At 36.2% G+C, this 24,921-nt stretch overlaps 1 protein-coding gene across 3 annotated transcripts in view; it reads left to right on the forward strand.

Moving 5' to 3' along the window:
* The first annotated feature begins 1,121 nt into the window (after positions 1 to 1,121).
* LOC129757366 (SRSF protein kinase 3) overlaps positions 1,122 to 24,921 on the forward strand; it is a 28,195-nt gene continuing 4,395 nt past the window's right edge. The window contains exons 1-2 of one of the 3 annotated variants that reach the window (XM_055754570.1): positions 1,122 to 1,643; positions 1,722 to 4,277. In XM_055754570.1, coding sequence (XP_055610545.1) covers positions 1,950 to 3,980 — 2,031 coding nt within the window. In that variant the 5' untranslated portion in view covers positions 1,122 to 1,643; positions 1,722 to 1,949 and the 3' untranslated portion in view covers positions 3,981 to 4,277. Of the gene's footprint in view, positions 4,278 to 24,921 lie in introns of all 3 variants that reach the window. The other 2 variants (XM_055754571.1, XM_055754569.1) reach the window with 2 other exon arrangements.

Genomic DNA, 24,921 nt, shown 5'->3' on the forward strand with positions numbered 1-24,921 from the left:
GATTATCCCGATCCGAATACGTGTGGGAGAGCTATGATAAATGTTAAAGTTAGGCTATTTGTTGTTTGACTATATTCGAATATGTATTCATTTTTCTTTAAACATCAACATACGAGCACGCAATAACCAAAAAATTTCCGGTCGTTCTTACACCCACCATGCGCCCCGTCGACTTCATGGCTATTTTAGCCGGACTTTTAAATTTTCTGATCGTCTTCTTTCATTTAACTTGAGAAAACTTCAGATTCTGCTGGTTGGATAGCTCTATTTTTCGAAGCAAAAGCTATGTTCTAAGACTTTAGTACACATCCGCTAAGCAAATGTTTATTCATACCAAACTAAGCAAATGCTTTGGGCTTTTGCTTTGCTTGATTTCGAGCTAAGTAAAAGCTGCCGAAGCAATTGCTAAATCTTATTCATACCACTAATTAACTGTCAAACGGTTTAGAACTGCGTCAAATTGGATCCAAATCTCATCAGTTTTGGATCAATCCTTATACCAGCTCTAAAAAAGTTGAGTTGAAACTGGTATAATGGATCACCAGTGCGGTTGCTCGGGTCGGAATTTGGGTCTAAACCGGCTGTTTGGACCACGGATACAGGTGCTCTTAGACCATTTAGACTGAACAAAAAGACGAAAATCGTTCGAACGTCAAATTTGGCTCATCAATACGGGACGTTTTTTTTAGTCAGAATCTTGGTCTAAACCGGCTGTTTAGACTATGGTAGGGATATGGTTCTAATCCGGCTTTTTGGACCATACGTATGGGTGCTCACAGAGCCATTTCTGTCAAAAATATTTCATCAAATATCTATAAACCCCATACTCTCGTACAATCGCTTCCAATTTTCGTTACTACAATGAGGTTTATGTCTTGGCTTTGACGGATTAAACTTGATCGATTAATTTTTAACCGCGCCATATTTGTTTGTGTAGAGATTTTAAGCCCGTCAGCCACAAAATCGCATGCGGGTTATGCCATCTCGCTCTCGCCAACTCGCCTATACCTCATGCTTTTTTCTTTTCGTCTCGGTCACACTTGCGTAGCAGCTAGCGTCGCGGAGACGTCAGTTTTCTTTGCGTCCTTTTCGCTTTCTTTATTCCCGTACGGACGGGTGCGAGAATCAGGAGAAAAACCCATCAGCCCATCATCGCGCCTGTAGAACAGAGTAGAAAATTGCGTGTGCGGACGACGGTAATGGTTTTTTTTTCGTTTTTGGTCGCGGTTTCACCGTAAAATCAGCATTTTAATCGATTTTCTGTTGGACGTTTTGGTTGCTAGCGATACGTGCGCGTTTGAAAGTCGTGAACGCCGATTTCGAGTTGATTTGCTGGTGGTTTGAAAATTTTTGCTGAAAGGTGGTCGAAAAGCACATCAGCAGCAAGTGCAAAAATTTAACGCGAAGATTTTTCTTTTTAGTTTTTTTTTCTTTCGGTTCGTTGGTGTTGGTGTGGAGAGTTGCCCGCCAGTGTGTGGAGAACTGTCAAAAATAGCAAACCACAATCTTCTTTTACTTGTTGGTTTTTTTTAAGTGAAAAAGCAAAGAAGAGCGACGGCGAAAGGAAAGCAGAAGAAAATTCCGGACGATTGCTGTGATCGGTTTCCATTCTTTGGTTTTTGAAGCAAATTTTTTCGGTTCAGGTGAATAGATTGTGGCCACAGGGCCAATAAAGGTGTTCCAGTAGGGCAGAGTTTTATTTTTGTTTTGTTTGCTTTTAGTTGTTAGCTGGTTTTGGCGTTGGGTTCGGTACGAATGCTAGACGGAATTGCATAAGGCCAAAAAGGGAAACAATAGAAAATAAGCTTGGAGTTGACGACCTTTTTTGGGAACTTCCGGTCAACGGACATTGAAAGAATTTGGAACACCGACTAGTGTGGCGTGGTACGTATCGCGGGAGTTCAGCTAACAGAAAACAAATTCAAGACGACAACGGTGGAAGGCGGAAGATGAACAACAAGCACGACACCAATCGGCACGTATTAACGATTCAGGCGAAAAAGAAGCGTCATAAGGCAGCTAAGAGAAAGGCGAAGCAGCAAGCGGCACAGGTGGCCCAGCAGCAGCAGAACCAGAATCGCGGGTCCATTTCTCCCGATAATGAAATGAATCCGGTTCCGGCTGAAGATGATAGTCTGCAACTACCGCAGGGAAACCAGCAGCAACAACAACAGCAGCAGAAGAAGAAGCAGACACAGCGTCAACTGGAACGCTGGAGTTCTAATGAATCGCTGGACGACCAGGAACAACAGGCCTTGGACGAGGACGCCACTGGCTATAGTAGTGACGAGCGGGAAGAGGAGCAAGAATGTCGGGAAGATTACTGCCGAGGAGGGTATCACCCGGTAAAGCTGGGGGATCTTTTTCTGCAACGGTATCACGTCATCCGGAAGCTGGGCTGGGGACATTTTTCGACCGTATGGCTCAGTTGGGACTTGGAAGAGAAGCGCTACGTTGCATTGAAGATCGTCAAATCGGCTCAGCATTTTACCGATACAGCCAAGGACGAGATTCAGATTTTAAAATCGATACGGAATGCTGACCCAGCAGATCCCAAGCGAAACAAAACCGTGCAGCTGTTGAACGACTTCCGGATAACCGGTGTCAATGGAACCCACATTTGTATGGTGTTCGAAGTTTTGGGACACAACTTGCTGAAGCTGATTTTGAAAAGCAACTATCGGGGTATCCCGTTGCCCAATGTGAAGTCGATCATCCGGCAGGTCCTGGAGGGGTTGGATTACCTGCATACGAAATGCAACGTGATCCATACGGATATCAAACCGGAGAATGTGCTGATCTGCGTTGACGAATCTTACATTCGCAAGTTGGCCTTCGAAGCTACGGAAATGCATACAATGGGCTGCCGTTTGCCATATTCACTGATTTCAACCGCCCCTGCTCAGTTTCAGGAACAGCCAATCAATCAAAACATGAGCAAAACCAAGAAAAAGAAATTGAAGAAAAAGGCCAAAATGCAATCGGAACTTATTCGGCAACAGATGGAACACATACAAAAGTTGGAATTTGGAACCGTCGAAAACGGCGAAGCCGAACCGACCAGTCCTCTCGCCAAGAAAATGGACCACGAAACCGAAAGCGAATCTCCTGTTGCTTCTCCCGAAAGTCCTCGGTTACTGTTGAATTGCGACAATCGGTCCGGATCCGGATCTTCAGGAGATGACGATGATGTCCCAAGCCCAACCTCACCAACCTCTAGCAAAAAACAACTAACATCCCCCACTGCCGGTGACATTTCTCCCAACCCATCATCTAGCCCCGACAAGTCGGCGTCCAATAACAACGACGATTCGACGGCCGAGAAAGCTTCCTCCTCCTCACTTCCCACTGCATCCTCCTCCGCATCTCAAAATACCAACAAATCTCCCGCCTCCTCCGCCAACAAACTCACCATCAGTGACTCCATGCGCCAAATCCTATCCCGTGTGAAAGAACGTAAAGATCCGGCCTTTGAGATTTGCGACTTTGAAGTCAAAATTGCCGACCTGGGGAACGCCTGCTGGGTGGACAAACATTTCACCGAAGACATCCAAACGCGTCAGTATCGCTCCCTGGAGGTCATCATCGGGGCCGGATATAACTGTTCGGCTGACATCTGGAGCACCGCGTGTATGGCCTTTGAGCTGGCCACCGGGGATTATCTGTTCGAGCCGCACTCCGGGGATAACTATTGCCGGGATGATGATCACATTGCCCACATCATCGAGCTGCTGGGTCCCATTCCCAAACGAATCGCTCTTTCCGGTCGGATGTCAAACCACGCCTTCAATTCTAAGGGCGAACTTCGGAACATCACGGGTCTGAAACCGTGGGGCCTAGTCGAGGTCCTTCGGGAGAAGTACGAGTGGAACTTAGAGGATGCGATCGAATTTAGTGATTTCCTAACGCCGATGCTGAACTACGATCCCAAGATGCGAGCCACGGCATCGGAAAGCCTGCAACATTCGTGGCTCAAGTAGTGTGACCCTGTGAAGGGAGTTACGTTTAGTTCCATCGTTTCGAACCAAGAATTCTAGTGAAGAAAGAAGAAAATAAACCAGACACCGAACAGCTGCTAGGTGTTGTGCGGTTCGGGGAGGGAAAAGTGAAAACAATGACTAGGGGTTTTGCGGAGAGCAAGCAAGCCGTAAATGATATTCCCATGAAACAGTGGGCGCAGTGAGTGTGAACAAACGGAAAGGACAATCCCCGCAAATAAATAGAAAGGATAAGGAACAACCGACTGTGGATAACGGGATATATACTAGAGCGGAGTCGTAAGTATTTTTTGTTTCAACCTTTATTTTCTCTATCGTTAGCCCCACAGGGTTAGAAAGTGGGTACTACCGTATCTATATTAAGTCGTTCACATTGAAAATACCATTCCGTTTTCGAGGATAATAATACACAGTAATCGTTTAGGAAGACGCGTTTTATGGTTGGAGCTTTTAATAATATGTGGAGATATTTCTTGCTTTTTCTTGTGAACCTTGAGGCAAAGCAAATTCCGTACTGCAAAATGTATAGAGAAGTTAATCGTTTTCGTTCAGCATTTAGGATCCTCAGGTCACTATCGCAAAACCAATAAACAATTTATATGAACGACCCCTTTTGGTTGATCTCAAGCCCAAAATTGTATGCCTTAAATCTACCCGTTCTTCAAAACTCACGGGTATAAATTTTCATCACAGTTCAACATATCACGACAATATCGTTAAAACAGTAAACAATCAATATGGATTACAACATAGGAAATTAATTGCCGGTCACTACGAAACCGGCCGAAACACTACAAAACTCCCATGTGTAAATCTTCATCTCAACCTAATGCATAAAAACGACAATATCGCGAGCACAGTGCCAAATACCAGATAAGGTACACCGGGGTAAGTGGGGACGGTTTTTCGTATAGTTCAACTTTAAAAAATCATTGAAAAATCAGCAGTGGATCAATTTTGATAAAATCGCATTCAATGTGATGCAGAACATGTTGTTTACAAAAGCTGAAGAGATGAGCTTGATTGACGAAAAGCGAAAAAAGTTATCACGTGAATTGTTATGGACTACTGGTGTCTTCACTTACCCTTCTTTGTGGGGTAAGTGGAGACGGTAGATTTTCCCTTTGATTTCTCAGGAAACTTTCAACAAATTTGTGTTTTCCTGGTTGAATACGTTACTTTATTGCTCGAACCGTCCAAAATTTTGAAAAAAGTTCATTGTAGTGATAATTGTGTGTAATTTATGTTGCAACACACGAGATCCGATTTTATCGAAAATATATGCTTATTCCAGAAAACACAAGTACTTTTCCCAACTTTTCATGATACGAATGCTAAATAAAGCTAAAATGTATTGAATGAAGGAGATAAAATTGAAAAAATATAATAAAAAATAATAGCTAGTTTACGAGAAATTTGCGGTTGAAAAAGATGCACATCAACTCCACATCTTAGTCAAAAATAGAAAATTAACGAAAAGTCACCGTAAACATCCTTTATTGGCGGAACCGTATTTCTTTTACAGTTATTGGATAGATTACAAGTAATTTTAACATTCTGCATTAAAAGTTTGAAAAAATAATTGACAGTATTGTTTTAATAGCCACCGTCCCCACTTACCCCGGTGTACCTTATCTCGTTTTTAGCTTTAAGCTGGTGTGTGACACTAAGAAGCACAACTCGAATGCTGTGAATTTTATGATAAAACTATCTTCCTCTTATCTTACCAACTAAGTAATTTCCTTTTCAGCGTCGGCTTCCCACAGCTGTTTAAACGGCACAAAAATACTAAATTCTACAAAATTAAACACAACACTTTCGGTTACTTAAAGCTACATATTTGTAGAATTGGGTCCAGTGGTTTCTAAGCTAATGAATGCCGAAGTGTGGTGTTTTTGGGCTATGATTTTTTCGCGGTCCGTAGTGTGTTAACATGGAAGACCAATTATGCTGACCCGTGACTTATAATTGAATACCTGGAATCGATTGAACGTCCATTAAAACCTCCATGTCTCAATTCTATGCATAAACACGACAAATAATGGTTACATCCACCCCTTTTGTCGACCAATTTCCCTTAATTTGACACCGATTAAGCCATAATCATAAAAATATCGATAAATCAGTATTCAGTTTCTATGGACGAATACCTTCAAAAGAGGTCATCTTAAAATCGGAAAACATTTATTATTATTCTTCATTCTAATGGATACCCGTGCCAAATTTTAGCTTTCTAGGTCTTAGGACAGCTGAGCCTATAGAATACTACAAACAAATAGAACTTGCTTTTAAAATAAGCTTACGACAGATTGCCCGGGTTTATCCGGACTTGCCAGGATATTTAAAACAAAATATGGGACGATGGATTTTATCTTTGATTTCTCAGAAAATTTCAAACAAATTAGTGTTTTCTTAGTTCAATACGTTACTGTATTCCTCGAACCGTCTTAAATTTTGAGAGCAAAAGTTCATGGTACTATTAGTAAGGCATTTTACAGTTGCAATTTTGAATGCATTTTTAAGCAATAATTGCAAAAATGTTGAACACGTTATATGTAAGTTCACTTTTTCTGTCGTTTGCTTGCCGTTTATGAATTTTTGTTTCGATGCGATACAATCTCAAGTACCATCAAGACGCCATTCACCGCCCAGTTAAGCGGTTTTTCAACTTCAAACATGTGTAATAAAAAAACGACGGCAGATTTTTATTCGCTTTCTTTTCCAATACATCCCAAAACTGCTCTACTTTAAATAAAAAAATTAGTGGAATGCTGTGGAAACTATCTAAACAACACGGAAACTGTTCTTTTTAGTATTTTCCATACAACGAACTGTCAAAACCATATTTTGGCTCTTTAGAGAATACATTTTGGGAAATTTTTTCCGCAAATTTAGTACAAATTTTAACAAAGTGCGATGACTGACAAAATGATGATTCCCGGCAAACAACCTCAAGTAACCGGTTACTTTCAGCGATAAAACATCATTTTCGAACATAATCAAACTAAATACTTCTTACAATTTACACATTTGACACAATACATGCCGTAAAAACAAAGAAATTGTGCGTGACCGGTCATTAGGAACCCACACTTTTTTTTATACACCAATTACCGCCCATCACTAAGCGCTTCAAAAAACCACAACTATTGAAAAAATTGAAAATTTTTTGATGCAAATCTATTCTACGAAAATAAAACTATCGTTTCAAGACGATTTTAGGTCCAATAGGTACTATCTAGTAAACAAAAAACCTTTTTGCCCTAGGAGCACAGTAATGCTTAGTTCGCTAACAGGCGTCGAATTCAATAATTTGACCGGAAACGCAAAACAAAATATTTTATTTCTGGCTATAGTTAGCATAATTAAGTGATGTTTTTTCAGTGAAATGGTCGAACAATGATGCCGACACAGAACACAGGTCTTATTTTTGGAGAAAACATCCCAGTTTTTCCAAAATACACACAAAAGGGTGATTTTGGGCGGTAAATGGTGCCTGGGCGGTGAATGGCGTCTTGATGGTAATTATTGCAAAGCAAATTTGACAGTTAATTAGACCCCCTTTTTTGTCGTTTGATACAAATATTGAAATCACTGAATTGAAATCAATTGATCGTCACAACCCTAATAAACCGTGTATAAATTTCGACTTGGTCGTTGCAGATCGGTGGCCTCTTTTCGGAACTTTGATCTCTAAAATCGATTGCCCTTCCCTCAAAAGTCCCGTGTGCAAATTGTCAAACCAATCCATTGCTGATAACGTCAATATCGCAAAAAAACGTGATAGCTAATATGGACGACCCTTTATGCCGACCTCTTACCCAAAATAAGATAATTGTTATGAATTGTTCGTCCTTAATAATTTCTATGTGCAAATTTTCATCTCAATCCGATGTATAATAACGTCAATATCACAAAAGTATTGAAAAGTTAATACCTGAGATCAATTGCACGTCATTCAAAACTCACGTGTACCAAATTTCCTCACAGTCCGAAGAAAAATAACGTCAATAACGCAAAAACAATATTTGTCTTGTATGGACGACCCCCTTCATCGGAATCCGATGTATAATAACGTCAATATAGCAAAAATAGCGAACATTTAATATGGATGACTCCTTTTGCTGCGCAAATTCTCATCTCAATCCAATGTATAATAACGTCAATATCACAAAAATATTGAAAGTTAATATGGACGACCCCTTTTGCCGACCCCTGCCCCAAAATTCAATACCCGAAATCAATTTCTCATCTCTCAAAACCCCCATGTGCCAAATTTCCTCACAAGCCGACGAAAAATAACGTCAATAACGCGGAAACAATATTTGTCTTGTATGGACGACCCCCTTTAAAAGGGGTCATCCGAAAATCTGAAATTATTTTTCATCATTCCCGGTCCTAATGAACATCCATGCCAAATTTCATATAAAATTATTTCGTCTCTCGGCTTGGCTCTTTGCCCAAATCACCACCCACCGTACCTACACTGTAAATTTTTGCCTAGATTTCCAGCAAAAAAATTTGCTGGAAACGTTCAGCAATCCAAATTTTTGCTGGAAACCAGCAATCGGTTTTCGAATTGCTGGATTTTTCAGCATTCGATTGTGTTCTTGTCATTTTTGCTGAAAAATCAGCAATCGGTTTACAAATTGCTGGACTTTCCAGCAATTGATTTAGTTTGCTGGAAAATCAGCAATCGAGTTGTCAAATTGGAGTCTGTTGTTTCCGTACGCTGAAGCAAGGTGAGACTCTATTTTATGAAATTTGGTTAGATTAATATATTTATTTTATTTTCCTCTATATTCTAGCAACAAGATATCAAGTCAAGGGTGAGTTTTTATAAGACAGGTAGATATTCTATAAAAGATTCTAATCAAAATTATTCTTACAGGTGGCGGATGATCAACACTTTGGCACAAAGCTGCCTCCCCAAAGCCGATGCTATATATAGAGTATTGAAAAAAAATCGTGTTTCTGGAAATAAATGTATCCCTTTATTAAAAATTGGGAGAAAATAATTGTTTTTATTGCTCATTTTATGTACAGCCAGTAATCAAAATTTAAATTTGAATTGAAATATAAATTTGATACTAAATACAGCCGGTTGTGTTGAAAGAAATAGCTGGTTTCCAGCAATCTGGATTGCTGATTTTCCAGCAATTTGAATTGCTGGAAACCAGCATTAATGTTTGCTGTTTTTTCCAGCAATTTAAATTGCTGGAAAAAAACAGCAAACGTTAATGCTGGTTTCCAGCAATTCAAATTGCTGGAAAATCAGCAACCCAGATTGCTGGAAACCAGCTGTTTCTTTCAACACAACCGGCTGTATTTAGTATCAAATTTATATTTTATTTCAAAATTAAATTTTGATTACTGGCTGTGCATATAATAAGCAATAAAAACAATTATTTCCTCCCATTTTTCCATAAAGGGATACATTTATTTCCAGAAACACGATATTTTTAAAAATATTCTATAAATCTGGCTCAGGGCTGGCAGCTTTGTGGCAAAGTGTTGATCATCCGCCACCTGTAAAAATAGTTTTGATAAGAATATTTTAGAGAATATCTATCTGTCTAAGAAAAACTCACCCTTGACTTGTTATCTGGTTGCTAGAATATAGAGGAAAATAAAATAATTATGTTAATTTAACCAAAATTCGTAAAATAGAATCTCACCTTGCTTCAGCGTATATACGAAACAACAGGGTGGCCAGCGAACCGGGAAAACCGAGAAAAAACCGGGAATTGAAAATAGGACCGGGAAAACCGGGAAAAAACCGGGAATTTCAAATCAAAACCGGGAAAATTATTTATGCATTATGTTTCTTTATATAAAAACATATTAAATCCTTAAATTTATTAATTTCATAATGACGTAACTTTTTCTCAGAAACTTTACAATTTATTGTCATTTATTTCAGGATTGTTAGCCATTCATGAAGAGCGGGGAAATGTCGGAATTTTATATTCACGAGGGAACAGCTGGGTATATACGAAAAAAAAAAATGATTTTCGAACTCAGCGCATACATTTGTCGAGCAAAGGAACATCTTAGAATCACGCACATTGTGCACTGCAGTGAATAAAAAAAAGTTTTTAAGTAAAATAAACATTTCACAACTGTTAAGATGTAATACGTTAACATTTAAAGTGTGCACTTTCTTTGTGAATATCTTGAAAACATATACCTTCAAAACCTGCATTAAGAAAAAAGTTAAAGAAATATACAAAATTTCTAAATGCTGCGACTTTATAGTTCTGATGTGAATTCATACGTTGTAATCCGACAGTTTTCGATTGAATCCACATTTCGAAAACTAAGATTTAATCCTGACATCTATTTTATTATTGAGATTATTATACACTAATCCAGAATCGATGATGTTCGAATTTGTACCAGGAGCTCATTTTTTTCAGAAAAAAACGTCATGCTGAAACGAAGCTTGAGAAAAATTAACAAAAACCTAACAAACACATTTAAGCTGTTAGTCGAAATAACTTTGGGAAATCAAATAAATTTGATGCAAAAATTTGAGTGTTAATAGAACGTTAAAAGAGAGATATAAGTTCAGTAATTCATCCATGAAGACCTAACTCGGTCGAATGGTTTTCTGAAAAGCTATTTTTTACAAAGATCTTGAATGTGATTTTAAAAAATAATTACCAATGAGATTTTTTTGACGTGACTTTACATATTTTAAATTGAGTTTTACCTTTAAAAAAAAAAAAAACTAATCATAACTATATTTCAAACTCAATTAAAACATTTAAAACGTAAGTTCAATAATCAAACATCAATTTGCTGAGAAACGACATAGCCTCGAAGTACTAATCTTATTTGGTTTCGAACACATTTTCTTATAATTTAGCTCAATTATGACTTTTTAAAATCGGGAATTGTCCCATGCAGAAAAAATGTCAGAAACATACCACCATTTTATTCGGTCAACTGATAAACGCACAGAAGGCAGAAGATGTAACAAGATACTAAGCTTTATATGAATCTTGTTTACATGTTTCGCATTAACTAGTAGATTTTTCAGGACTTAAAGTTTAGATAAATTAACCATTATCTAGAACTCAGCGTTTTCTAATTTTTTTTTTCAATTATATCCAATCAAAAACATGATTCCAATATGAAACGGTTTTCAAATAAAATTTTTGGCTTAGCATGAATAAGGTTTATCGGAATGTGTTTTAAGAACTTTAGAAGTAAAATATCGTTATAGCAATCAGTAGATTTCAATAGTAAAATTCAGTATTTCAACTTGAAATTTTAAAAGTATTATATACATGGCATTTATCTCATGCAAATAATAAACATGAAGCTTTTTCCCTTATAAGCGAAGATCGTGTAAATGACTGAAAAGAAGGTAACAATTTTCGGTTAAGGTTAGGACAACTAGCATTATTTTCTTACCGTGTTTCCTACCTACCATTTCCTGTAATTTGAATAACCTTTGAGTTTCAAGATTAAACTAAAAACATAGGTCATTTCATACTTTTACGTTCAACTTGAATAAACATATCTTAATTTTTGGTTAAAAAACCTGATGGACATATTTATTTGCGCATTCTGAAACAGGGAAAATCATAAAATTTCAATCGGGAAAACCGGGAAAAAACCGGGAATTTGAAAATGGAAACTCGCTGGCCACCCTGAAACAAAAACAAACTCCAAATTGACAACTCGATTGCTGATTTTCCAGCAAACTAGATCAATTGCGGGAAAGTCCAGCAATTCGAAAACCGATTGCTGATTTTTCAGCAAAAATGACAAGAACACAACTGAATGCTGAAAAATCCAGCAATTCGAAAACCGATTGCTGGTTTCCAGCAAAAATTTGAATTGCTGAACGTTTCCAGCAATTTTTTTTTCTGGAAATCGAGCCAAAAATTTACAGTGTACTCGGAGAGCAAACAAACACGTTTTGCTGGACGCGCTGCTTGTGGTTCTAGAAATTCAGGAATGATTTTACGTTTATAATTTTCATATTTTTGTGAAATCTCACAGCGTGAATTGTTGCACCTCTGTAGAATGTATATCAAATTAGCTTTCCAATGAATATACTTTTTATTGATCCAAGCATAGTAAAAGCACTGAAAATCCGGGTACAACCTGACGGTGGACCACAAAAACAGATGAAATTTCAACTTGTGAAAAAATCGCGTAAAGTAGTCAACATTGAAAAATTCCAGTCAATTCAAGTTTTGTTGCATCAAAAATCTAAAGATAACAAAATGTCAGAATTAGAATAAAATTTGTATTGATATTTTTACAAAAGCTCTACCACCGCTCAAACAGTTTTTACTAGCAATCTAATGAAAAGTAGGTTTTTTAGACCACTTTTTGAACTTTTTGTGACCATTTCATTAAAAAAAATTAAAAAATATTTCTTGACTTCATGATGTAGACATTAACTTCAGCTTTCATATGCATAAGGCAAATATTTTTTTGGACGTGTAATATATGAACTACAGCAGTTTTCCTGTGGCATGTTTTTCGAATTTTTTTTCTTTCAAGCTGAATAACGAGAAAAATAGAAGCTTTAGCTATACACAGCAAAAAATTTCTAAAAGTATACGGAATCTAAAACACGAGTAGTCTAATTTTTTACAAGTGTAAATCAAAGACGATGTAATTTCCAACTCCTTTTGATGTAATTTTAGTCTTTTTTCAAAAAGTGAATAGAAATACATTGTTTTGCTATAATTTTACATTCCGTGATGTAAAAATCAAGCGGTCAATGAATTTTATATCACAAACAGTGTAAAATTGTATGTTTGATTTAAAATTAAATGAAAATGTGCAACTTGTGTGGCGCGCGTCAGATACAAAGTAAACAAGTAAGAAAATTATTCGAAAACGAGTCGTAGGCGTAGCTCTAGCATTTCCATAATCCTTCAAAAGCTGGTAGGTTCAAAATAATGTCATATTGAAAAAAGAATGCTGTTGGAATTAATCAATTTTCTCTCCATTGCAGCAAGATCAGAATTTTCGCAGTGGCAGTGATTTTTCGGAGAAATTTCCGTCAGGCGGAGGTGACGCGGACCGAAAAATAATGGTGTTCTGGGACGAATCGAGGATCCTGGTGACGGCCATCTGTTCAACATCACCGTGCTGGGAATCATCGGATGAAACAAAAATACCAGGCTGACGCTGTGCGTGAAGGTGTATATCTTTTAGGTTTTTTTGGAAATATATGCGAAATTAAAATTTTACAAGCAGCGTATTCATTCATAGACAACAGCAAAACCTGAATATTTAGCAAAGATTTCTAATATTTACGAGAATAAATCTTAAAATATACATCCCCGTCTATTTTTACGCGACGGCTTTCGTCGTCCGATTTCGTGCATTGTTTTCGATCTAAATTTACACGCCTCAAAAATTACATTCTTGAAAAAAATACACCGTGATAGAATTTTACATCAAAATCGATGTTCCGTTTTCGTGCATCGTTTTCGGTCTAAAATTACACGAATTTTTCTTGCTGTGTATATTATGTTCGGTTATCGGTTATATATAAAAAGAGTTATGACGATTTTAGCTTGGAGTGTCAAATTGAATTTGAAATCAATCAAAAACTACTCACACAGAGATAAGATTGCTTGATACTTAAATTTACAAAAAAAAAACCGTTGCCAAAAAAGGATTTATTCGACGCGAAGGCGAAACACCGAAACCCTTAAAAATAATGTTCGATTCGAGTTTCCTCATCATGGTATCTCAGAAACCACGTGGATTTCCAATAGATGATTTTAAATCCATGATTGAAAATCAAGCAGCCAATGACCGTTTTCAAATTCTGATCACGATTTGGTCATGATTTTATCTATATGTATATATAGAAAGCAATTTCTGTATGTTTGTTTGTCCTCTATAGACTCAGCCGTCTTCTTGAGAGCTAGAGGTCTGAAATTTGGCATGGATGCTCATTAGGCCTAGGAAAGATGAAAAATGTTTTCAGATTTTCGGATGACCCCTTTTAACCCTCATCCGCATTAGGGTGTCATTTTGACACCATTGCAAGTTTGAAGGCTTGTAACTTTTTTTCAGAAGCTTCAAAATACAAAAATTTCTTCGGGGACCCTAAATGAATTCAAAGGTTCTTCAATATTGCATCTTTACTTTTTTTATGGACGAACCCTGGAAGCCTGGACAAAAAAACTCCCTTTTCCGACTTTGGGTGTCATTTTGACACCACGAAAGTAAAATCTATTTAAGTCGTTTGAATTATTATGAACTTCATATAAAACTTATATCAATAGAAACCTTTTAATGTCAGTAAAATATGTTTAGAACATTATATACAGCTAAAGTTACAAGTTTTCTCGTTATTCAGCATGAAAGAAAAAAATCCGAAAAAACATGCCTCACGAAAACTGCTGTAGTTCATATATTACACGTCCAAAAAAATATTTGCCTTATGCATATGAAAGCTGAAGTTAATGCCTACATCATGAAGACAAGAAATATTTTTTTAAATTTTTTTTAATGAAATGGTCACAAAAAGTTCAAAAAAGTGGTCTAAAAAACCTACTTTTCATTCGATTGCTAGTAAATACTGTTTGAGCGATGGTAGAGTGTTTTAAAAAATATGACTACAAACTTTATTGAAATTCTAACATTTTGCTGTCTTTAGATTTTCGATGCAACAAAAATTGAATTTACTGGAATTTTTCAAAGTTGGCTACTTTGCGCGATTTTTTCACTAATTGAAATTTCATCTGTTTTTGTGGTCCTCCGTCAGGTTGTACCCGGATTTTCAGTGCTTTCTCGCCGTTTGAAGCAATCAAAACTATATCCATTGAAAAGGGAATTTAATCTACATTCTAGTGAGGTGCAACAATTTACGCTGTGAGATTTCACAAAAATATGAAAATTATAAACTTAAAATCATTTCTGAATTTCTAGAACTACAAACGTCCTACAAACGAACTACGCGCGTCCAACAAAACGTGTTTGTTTGCTCTCCGAGTAGGTACGGTGGGTGGTGAATCGGGCAGAGAGCGAAGCCGACAGACGAAATAATGATGCGTGTCGTGACTAGCAAACGAGAACTACTGTCAATAGAAAATTTCCAACCGAGAAACGTACGACACGCATCACTATTTCGTCTGTCGGCTTCGCTCTCTGCCCGAATCACCACCCACCGTACCTACTCGGAGAGCAAACAAACACGTTTTGTTAGACGCGCTGTTTGTAGTTCTAGAAATTCAGAAATGATTTTACGTTTATAATTTTCATATTTTTGTGAAATCTCACAGCGTAAATTGTTGCACCTCACTAGAATGTAGATTAAATTCCCTTTTCAATGGATATAGTTTTGATTGCTTCAAACGGCGAGAAAGCACTGAAAATCCGGGTACAACCTGACGGAGGACCACAAAAACAGATGAAATTTCAATTAGTGAAAAAATCGCGCAAAGTAGCCAACTTTGAAAAATTCCAGTTAATTCAATTTTTGTTGCATCGAAAATCTAAAGACAGCAAAATGTTAGAATTTCAATAAAGTTTGTAGTCATATTTTTTAAATAAAACACTCTACCATCGCTCAAACAGTATTTACTAGCAATCGAACGAAAAGTAGGTTTTTAGACCACTTTTTTGAACTTTTTGTGACCATTTCATTAAAAAAAATTTAAAAAAATATTTCTTGTCTTCATGATGTAGGCTTTAACTTCAGCTTTCATATGCATAAGGCAAATATTTTTTTGGACGTGTAATATATGAACTACAGCAGTTTTCGTGAGGCATGTTTTTTCGGATTTTTTTCTTTCATGCTGAATAACGAGAAAACTTGTAACTTTAGCTGTATACAATGTCCTAAACATATTTTACTGACATTACAAGGTTTCTTTTGATGTAAGTTTTGTTTAAATCGGTTTAACACGCCAAAAGTTATAACGATTTTAGCTTGTGGTGTCAAATTGACACCGCTAGTGCTGATTAGGGTAATGAAATCTAATGCGGATGAGGGTTAAAAGGGGTCGTCCATACAAGACAAATATTGTGTTCGCGATATTGACGTCATTTTTCGTCGGATTGTGTTGAAAATTTGCACTTGAGTGTTTTAAAAGACGAGCAATCGATTTCAGGTCTCAAATTTTGTGTAAGGGGTCGGCCAAAGGGGTCGTCCATATTAACTGTTCGCTGTATTTATGATATTGACGTTATTATACATCGTATTTAGATGAAAATTGGTACACGATAGCTTTGAGTGACGTGCAATCGATTTGAGGAATCACATTTAGTGTAAGGGGCCGGCAAAAGGGGTCGCCCATATTAACTTTTCAATATCTTAATGATAATGACGTTTTTATACATCGGATTGAGATGAAAATTTGGACATAGAAGTTATTAGGGACAAGCAATTGATTTCACTCATCCAAATTAAAGTAAGGGGTCGTCCATATTAACTCTTCACTATTAATGTGATATTGTCGCTATTATACATCGGATTCAGATGAAAATTGGTACACGATAGTTTTGAGGGACGGTCAATCGATTTCAGGTTCTAAAATAAGTGTAGAGGGCCGGCAAAGAGGGTCGTCCATATTAACTTTTCAGTATTTTTGCGATATTGTCATTATTATACATCGAATTGGAATGAAAATTCGCACACGATACTTTTCAGGGACGGGCAATCGATTTCAGATGTCAAATGTTTTGCCAGGGGTCCACGAAAGGGGTCGTCCATATAAATTAACTTTTCACTGTTTTTAGCAATATTGCAATGGATTGCTTTGAAAATTTGCGCACGGTAGTTTTGAGGGACGGGTAATCGATTTCAGATATCAAAGATTTTATAAGAGGCCACCGAAAGAGGTTTAACTTTTTGCAATATACACGAGGGGTTTTTGGACGGTCAATTGATCCCTGATTTCAACGACGATAGAAAAAGTGATCGTTCAATATTTTTGCAATTATTACTTAACAATGGATTCGGAAGTGCATCTGGAAAATGCTTGGCAATTGACTTTCATACAAACAGTTCATGACATATTCCAAGTTGAAAGCGAAACGGAGTTCGTATGGGATCAGCTAGTAATATATACACTGCAAAATGATGTAGAGTATGGTGGGGTAAAAGTACGACCTTAGTGCTATTCTATTTTTAGAAAATTTTGCAGTTGTTTTTCCAAAAAACCAAGAACAGCATTTGATTCTCTAGACTTTCATCTCTCTTCTAAAAAATTGCGAAGGTAATCGATCGACTAATTTGTTAGCAGTAATGAAAACGCCTAACTATTATCCAAACGTACTCTTGCCCCACCTCTGGGGCAAAAGTTCGAATGATGTGGGGTAAAAGTACGACCATTCAAAATTCCACATTTCTGCATGAATTCAAGAGGAAAATTATTTTATATCAATCTTTGCTTACAGCAGCAGCTTCTGTGTTTGCTTCTGATACAAATCCTATATATGGGCGAACACCTGCGGGAACCCGGAATTCTTCACTAAATGACCATATTCAAAAGGTTTACGAAAACCAGTTCTCATCGCATTTGAGCAATTTTTCGCACGAGCAGGTTTTTGTACACCCAAAATTCAGCCTCTGTGCCAATGGCGTGTAGTCAATTACATAGCATCATTGGTACAAGAAGATAACGCGATCGGTGCTGATTCGATTAGCTCCCACCGGCATTAATCTCCCAAGTTAACCGAATTGCGTATGTCTGAAAGAAACAAAATAAAAACGCTTTCACGTCCCTCCCTATCGCATCACAAGACGAAGAAGGATGGAAATAAATACCGGCCAACACCAGGCAGCCAGCGAACCGAGCACTGTGCGTGTGAATGTAGCAAAAGCAACAACAAAAACATCCTTCTAAGGCTGATGTCATGCTGAAGCAACTAGCAACGCGACCTACAACGCAACGTTCACACGACTAACCAGCTCTCATTTGATCTCCATGGAAATCGCGCAGACCTGTCATACTGGTCGCTTTGTGTAGCGCGACCAATCTGATGCCAATGTGTTTAGTAGCGCGACTAGTAGGAAATCCAATAGGAACATTGTTTTTTCTCGATTTGAAGCAGTGATTCCGGGTTTTAAGCACAATAGTACGAAGATCTGTCCGAACTTGTGATAATAAACTAAAAACTATCTTAATCGGCGAGAAAATTTTCATGAATTCTTAGTTCCGGTAAAAAAAAACAAGGAATTTTGTCGGTTCAAATTTCGACATTCTTGCAATCTGGGTCGTGATTTGATAAGTTTTTGATGGCTCCGGAAAGAAAGGAGACGATTCAAAGCATTATCAGATGTAGAGAAGTGATGATTTGCAGGGAATTTCAAAGTGACAGGTCGCGCCAGCATGACATACCAATGCAATGCAACGCAATCTTATTGGAACGTTGCGTTGCGTTGCGTTGCTAGTTGTTTCAGCATGACATCAGCCTAATTCAATCCCTTCAATCCACCGGCAAACAACCACGGCCGAGCTGTGCGTGTGTATGCAGTAAAAGCAACAAAACAAAAACATTCCTTCAATTCAATTTGCCGGCAAACAACCACGGCTAAGCTGTGCGTGTGTATGTAGCAAAAGCAACAAGAATATATTCCTTCAATTCACCGGCAAACAAGCACCGGCCAAGCTGCCCGGCTTCAGCAGCTGTGTATATGTAGCGTGTGTATGTAATAGCAGGCAGTAAGCAAAGCACAGTTCTCATTCAATGGGTTTCCCGTTTCCTCCACTCCCGTTCCCTTTCCCGTTTCCATCACAAGACAAATGAATACCTTGAAAGGAGGCCAAACGCCGGGAAGCCACTGTCGTGCGTTTCTTTTGTGATTGATCGGTGGCAGAATGCCTATGACAAATACCCCTCTTCCTGCATGAAGCTCAAATAGTACACTGGTTAAGATGTCGGTCTGGCAAGACCATATGGTTGGTGATTAGAATTCGATTCTCCCTACGGGCGCTGTGGTTTATATTTTTATTTTCTTGTTTCTGGGATGAATTATCCAACAGGAACGAAATCCCATTAAATGTTTTTCTTGTTTTGCTTGAATGTAGTGGTCATGCATCATTTTAGTTGGGAGCCGAGTCCTTATGCCAGTTACGGTTTTTCAAACATATCATCTTCGGCACAGTGCACATTTCAGCGCATTATCGGCACAGAGATGTGCTAAATAGGCATTGGATTTTTGCAACCTCTTCTATGGGTGTAGAAACAAAAATATGCGTTGAGGTTTCTAGTACATTTAAAAAGAAATCAAAAAATTTCTGTTCACATTTACTTTAGAGAACCCAGTATATCATTCGTACTTTTGCCCCTTCAAGGTTTCTTGTGATTCACAGTTTATTGAGCAAAGCAGAGACAAATTAATGCAATTCTTTCTTCGGCATTTGACAGTGGTTGAAAACAACTAAGGGGCCGTTCAAATATTATTCAAAACAGACACATTAAGACTTTCATTGAAAGCCAGAATTTTGTTCGCTCAAACATGTTTGCCATTATTTTGAATTTTACATCATTTATGCAAAAAAGCTACTTTACCTCCTTTTTTGGGGTGTTTTCAACTTCTACGAAAAAAATTATGTCTTGATGTAAGGTTTCTAAGTCATTATCAATCCACGCCAGAGTTTTGAATTTTGTTGTACTCAGTTTGTGATAATCTCAAAACGTACTTTTACCTGACTCGTACTTTTACCCCACCTTACTCTACACATTCTTCCTCAATGTTCACCATAATTAAATTTTAGATTTTCACTTTAATCAATTTCAAGACGCATTTTTACTTGAACTTGTTGACTCGGGCCGTATATATGTAGCACCATCGATTGGGGCACGATGAGCTTTCTGCCGTAGAATCGAGCAGCGGATTCACCTCGATGAATTATAGAGCCACAGCTTGACTAGTTTATCGTGTCGGAGTGTGCCGGAGAGGTAATCAGAAGACTCGAGTTCGATTCCTGGCCGAGATGATTTATTTTCATAACCCATTCATGATCGATTATTTCAATTGTTGCATTATACGGATAGTATCATCATCCGCTAAACAAAGCACCAGAAACATAATGTATGAGTGTGTGTGTCTTAAGGTGGCCATTATGCCCTTATCTCTTATCTCTATGTTTCCACCCTCACGATTTATTTGTACTTTGAACACCTATGGGTGTGGTTTTAGGAGGAAAAAAAACTATCTGCTAAGATAACTCAATGGTTATCTAAAGAGATAGTTTTTTTTTTTCGTAAATGTAAATGTGTACATTGTTTGGTTGCAAAAAAACCTTTGTTTATTATGAAAGAAATATGTAATTTTTATGTGTTCCATGAAAATTGTTTCCTTTCAACATCGAATTAACAATTTCAAGAGTGCTTTAAGAGTACACATATTATTATATATATCATTGAGGTTGTCACGACGTGTTTGGTAAACTTAAAAAAAATATTGAAAAGTTGCTTTAAATTTTTATGTCAATATGATTTTCAAATTTAAATACACACTACCTTTGTAGGTGAGAATATGTAGTGAGAATCAATAAACACTCAGTATTGTATTTTTTAATTCTAGATAAATTATTTGCTCCCACGTAGAGTCTCATCACATTTCTGGACCTATAGTATCGAGTTAGAAAATCAATTTTATGGTTTTTTTTTCAGGGAGCAACAATATGAATATGAATGATTAAATTGTTGCTTTCTTCACTCAACTCAAAACTACATTTTGTCTCCGATAAGGCGATATAAATGATCATAGACAATACATCTTTATTACCGTGCTTTTGTTAATTTACTTGCTTCCCAGCTATTTTTACCTCTCGTTCTAGAAAAATTTAATTTTGATTTTCAAAATTTATTCGAAATTGAAAATTTTTAATTGCAAATCATTTTTATCAAAATTGTTGAAGTTATGACGATGACTTAAAACAATTTTTAAAATTCATAAAACACAGAATTCCAAACTAAAATGACAAAATAAAAAAAAATATTGGCAAGATTGAAAATGATGATAAAGGTAAATTAAATATTTGTCTTTTTTTTTGTTATTATTTTGTGATTTTGGTTATTATTTGTAATTTTTTATATCTTCATATTAGGCCGGAACATACTCCAAATTCTTCTTTTGTCACTTGGAGCTGGAATATCACGAGGGGCTTATGATAAACATGAATCCGAACTTTCAATAAATTGGAAAAAAATTGGACCATAGGCTTGCACAAACTTGTGTACAATCTGTATTTCACGAAACATAAAAACGAGTTATTTTAGTCCGATAATTTGAAAAAATCTTGAATCCAATTCCCAAATTCTATAGTTTAACGTTTGCTCTTTCAATTGTTTGAAATTTCGAAGAATTTAGAATTTTTTTCATTTATTTCTCCCTTCGGAATTTTCGAAAAATCGAACGAGGGGGTGACAAAAGATAATTTGATATTTGTTCCGGCTTATGTTTTTTTTTTTTTTCATTTTTATTCCTTGCAACATTTTATTTCATAAAGATAAAGCTTAGTTCATTTAGGAATGGAACGCTTTCTTTTGCTGATAGCTTATTTTCTTGACATCAGGCATACAAAATTTTGACAGCATATTGTTGCCTGTAAAAAGTACTAATCGACAGTTTTTTTTTTCAAATTTTAGGATTCATTCGTTTTTGCGATACTAACGATGCAAGAGAAAAAGAAAAATAATATTTTGCACAGTGTCCTTCATAATTCATCATTATCAAATCGATAGCTGGCAAAACCGTCTATTATTCAGAAAAATTCTGTGCATAAGTGGTGGAAAAATATGCAAATACTGTCAAAAATGTCCACATAGTTCAATTACTTATATTTTCTTATTTACTCAATTTACTTATGATCGTTTATTTCGCTTTTTGTAGCGGAAATTAAATGGTTAGTATCTTGTCATTGTAGATATGTCGCCTCCACTTAAATAAATTAAATTTTTTCCATTTTTCTGTATTCTTTCTTCGATATCTCACACATAAATTATAATATCCTAATACAAATACCATGAATCAATTTCTTTTAATCTATAATTTTTTTTTCGCGCTAACACCAGATTTTGAGGTTTTATAAATTTTTAAGCCATTTGGCATCAAAATTAAAGTTTCGATTATACACTAGGGTGTCAATGGATGTATGGAAAAAATTTCATGATCAAATTTTGAAAACCGACCAAATAACTTGTAGGTTGGCCCAAAAAACTGACCTGTGCGAAATTTCAGCTTAATCGGACTTGGGGTTCCTGAAAGCGCCCAAAGTTTCGGACTTTTGGTCCCCAAAAATCACCAAAGGCAATCGGAAAAAACGAAATTTTAATTTTGATGCCAAATGACTTCAAATGCATAAATCGTCGAAATCAGGTGCTATCTCAAAAAAAAAAAACTGGTCAAAAATCGACTTTAGAATTTCAAAAATCACGTGAGGTAATCCGGAAAATCGAAATTCCGATTTTGTGCCAGAATTCGATTTTTGATTTTTTTTAAATAGCACCAGATCTCGACGTTTCATGCATTTCTAAGTCATTTGGCATCAAAATAAAAATGTCTGTGTTCCAGATTTCCTTTGGTGTCCTCTCTCACGTGATTTTTTTATTTTAAAATTAATTCTGGATAAAATTTTTATTTCCGGGATAACACCAGATTTCGACGTTTTATCCATTTTTAAATCCTTCGGGTCTCCGCTTTGGTAATATTTTAGGGTAAAAAACCGAAACTTCGGGCGCTTTGGGGCACCCCTTAATCAAGTCCGATTCAGCTGAAATCATGCACAGGTATTTGGGACACTCTATAAAATTTATATAGCCGGTTTGCGAAATTCGACATGACACATTTGGCTGCCACTCTAGTGTACACTTACCCAATTATCAAACCATACCATAGAACTATTTTTGATCAGTTGTATAGGTTGAATACCTTTTGAACTCAACTTTCTATCAGTACTGAATTTTGGAAAAAATAATTGTTTTCTAATTTTCTGTCAAATTTTGAACTGAAATTTTACAAAACTAATAAAAATGTAATGACGTTATTAAATTTCTTTAAGTTAATCATAACACAAGAACGGAGCAACTTTTTATGTATGTAGTTACAGTTTATGCTGTTCACCTTTTTTAATAGAAGAAAAATATAGAATAATAATAAATTTCATTACGATTGAATCACATAAATACTTGTAAATGTCATAAGTGTATAGTAGACTGAGTCGATTGGGGGTCATCTTTGAATTTCTCAAACCCTGGGGTTTAAAATGCTTCGTTTTAATTCAAAACTCATTCATGATTTTTTGCAGTATTTTCAAAAAACGTTCATATGAGTGAATTTAAACCTTAAGGTTTTTACGGGCAAATTGAATATTTTGTACAGAAAAATCAACATCATTTTTGTATCTTCTGTAGAACCTAGCCTGCTGCTAACGGTTTTTGTGCAAATTTATAAAATTTTGAAAGTACGTTTTCCGCTGAATAACTTTGTCGAAGACCGTAATTTCGAATCTTATAAGACAAAAAAGTTATTAGCTGTTTAACAGGGGTATGTCTTTTGGCATTGAAAAACAATAAATTAAATTGACATCACTGCTGTGTGTCTAGTGAGGTATTGCATGACTTCTTTCCATGCAAAATTTCACGAGGCACAAGCAGTGATGTCAATTGAATTTATTGTTTTTCAATGTCAAAAGACACCCCTGCTAAACAGCTATTAATTTTTTTGCCAAATATGATTCGAAGTTACGTTCTTCGACAAAGTTGTTTAGCAAAAAAATCCCTTTCAACAATTTAAAAATTGGCACAAAAACCATAAGCTGGCTCGATTCCTCAGGAGAAACAAAAATTATGTTGATTTTTCAGTACAAAAAAAGTACAAAATTACTCATGCAAAGGTTTCTTTAAAATTCTGCAAAAAATCATGGATGATTTTCGAACCAAAACGAAGCTTTTAATACTCCAAGGTTTGAGAAGTTTAAAAATGACCCCAAATCGAATCAGTCTAGTGCAGGGGTGAGCAACCTTTTGACCCAACGGGCCAATTTAAATTTGAAATCTAGTCGGCGGGCCGCACTTAGTTTTTTTTTAATAATTAGCTCACGTGTTTATCATCAGAATTTCAACACGACTTTTCAAAAATCGGATATTGAAAAGGTACACCACTAATTCTTTGTCATTTTGTAAATTCCCTCAATTTTTTTTAAAGTATTCTTGGCGAACATTCGTTCTTACAACATTCTTGTTAAAATCGATGACTTTTTGGGATTTTTTCACAATTGTTTTTGTGGTTTAGGTCCTCAAAGTTTAGATTTTTATCCTCAAATGGTGAACACCCCCTTTTTTTTAAATTGAATTTGAGCAAGGTTGCCGAAATCACATAAAAATGCTCAATTTCACATATTTTTTAGCAATTATCTTCAAAACTACATTCCTAATTCTAGTTCAGATTTTTAAAATTTTTGATCTTATTCAGATTTCATTGGGATAACTTTGATGCCAGCTAATTCAAGTTGATAAAAAATCGAAAAACGTTCACTCAGGCTTTATTTATAATCTTTCGTAATTTTCGTCAATATACTGAAATAAAAATTATTTCACAAGGTTTTGGTTTAATTTTTTTTGCCAGTATTTGAATAATAACAGAACAAGTCTTTTCACCGAATTGGATAGAATAATTTGGAAAAAATATCTGCAGAGCCCATTTTTTATCATACAACTTTATTTTTGCTTGAAACGAAAATAATGACTTCACTAACGGGCTTCGAAATTCCTTTGATCATGTGTAGCTTCCGATTTTCAGCTGCTCTTCCTCACTCTAATGAATTTTGCTTTTCAAAGTGGTCGGAGTTAAATAATAAGGAAAAATGTATCCCGAATAAAAAAAACTCCAACATTACATTATGCCAAAAAAAATTGGTATTTATGCCTTGAACAGAACATAATAAATGCTTAAAATGCTAGAAAAAAGGATAACAAT

This window comes from Uranotaenia lowii, chromosome 3 (assembly GCF_029784155.1).
Source record: "Uranotaenia lowii strain MFRU-FL chromosome 3, ASM2978415v1, whole genome shotgun sequence".
NCBI lineage: Eukaryota > Metazoa > Arthropoda > Insecta > Diptera > Culicidae > Uranotaenia > Uranotaenia lowii.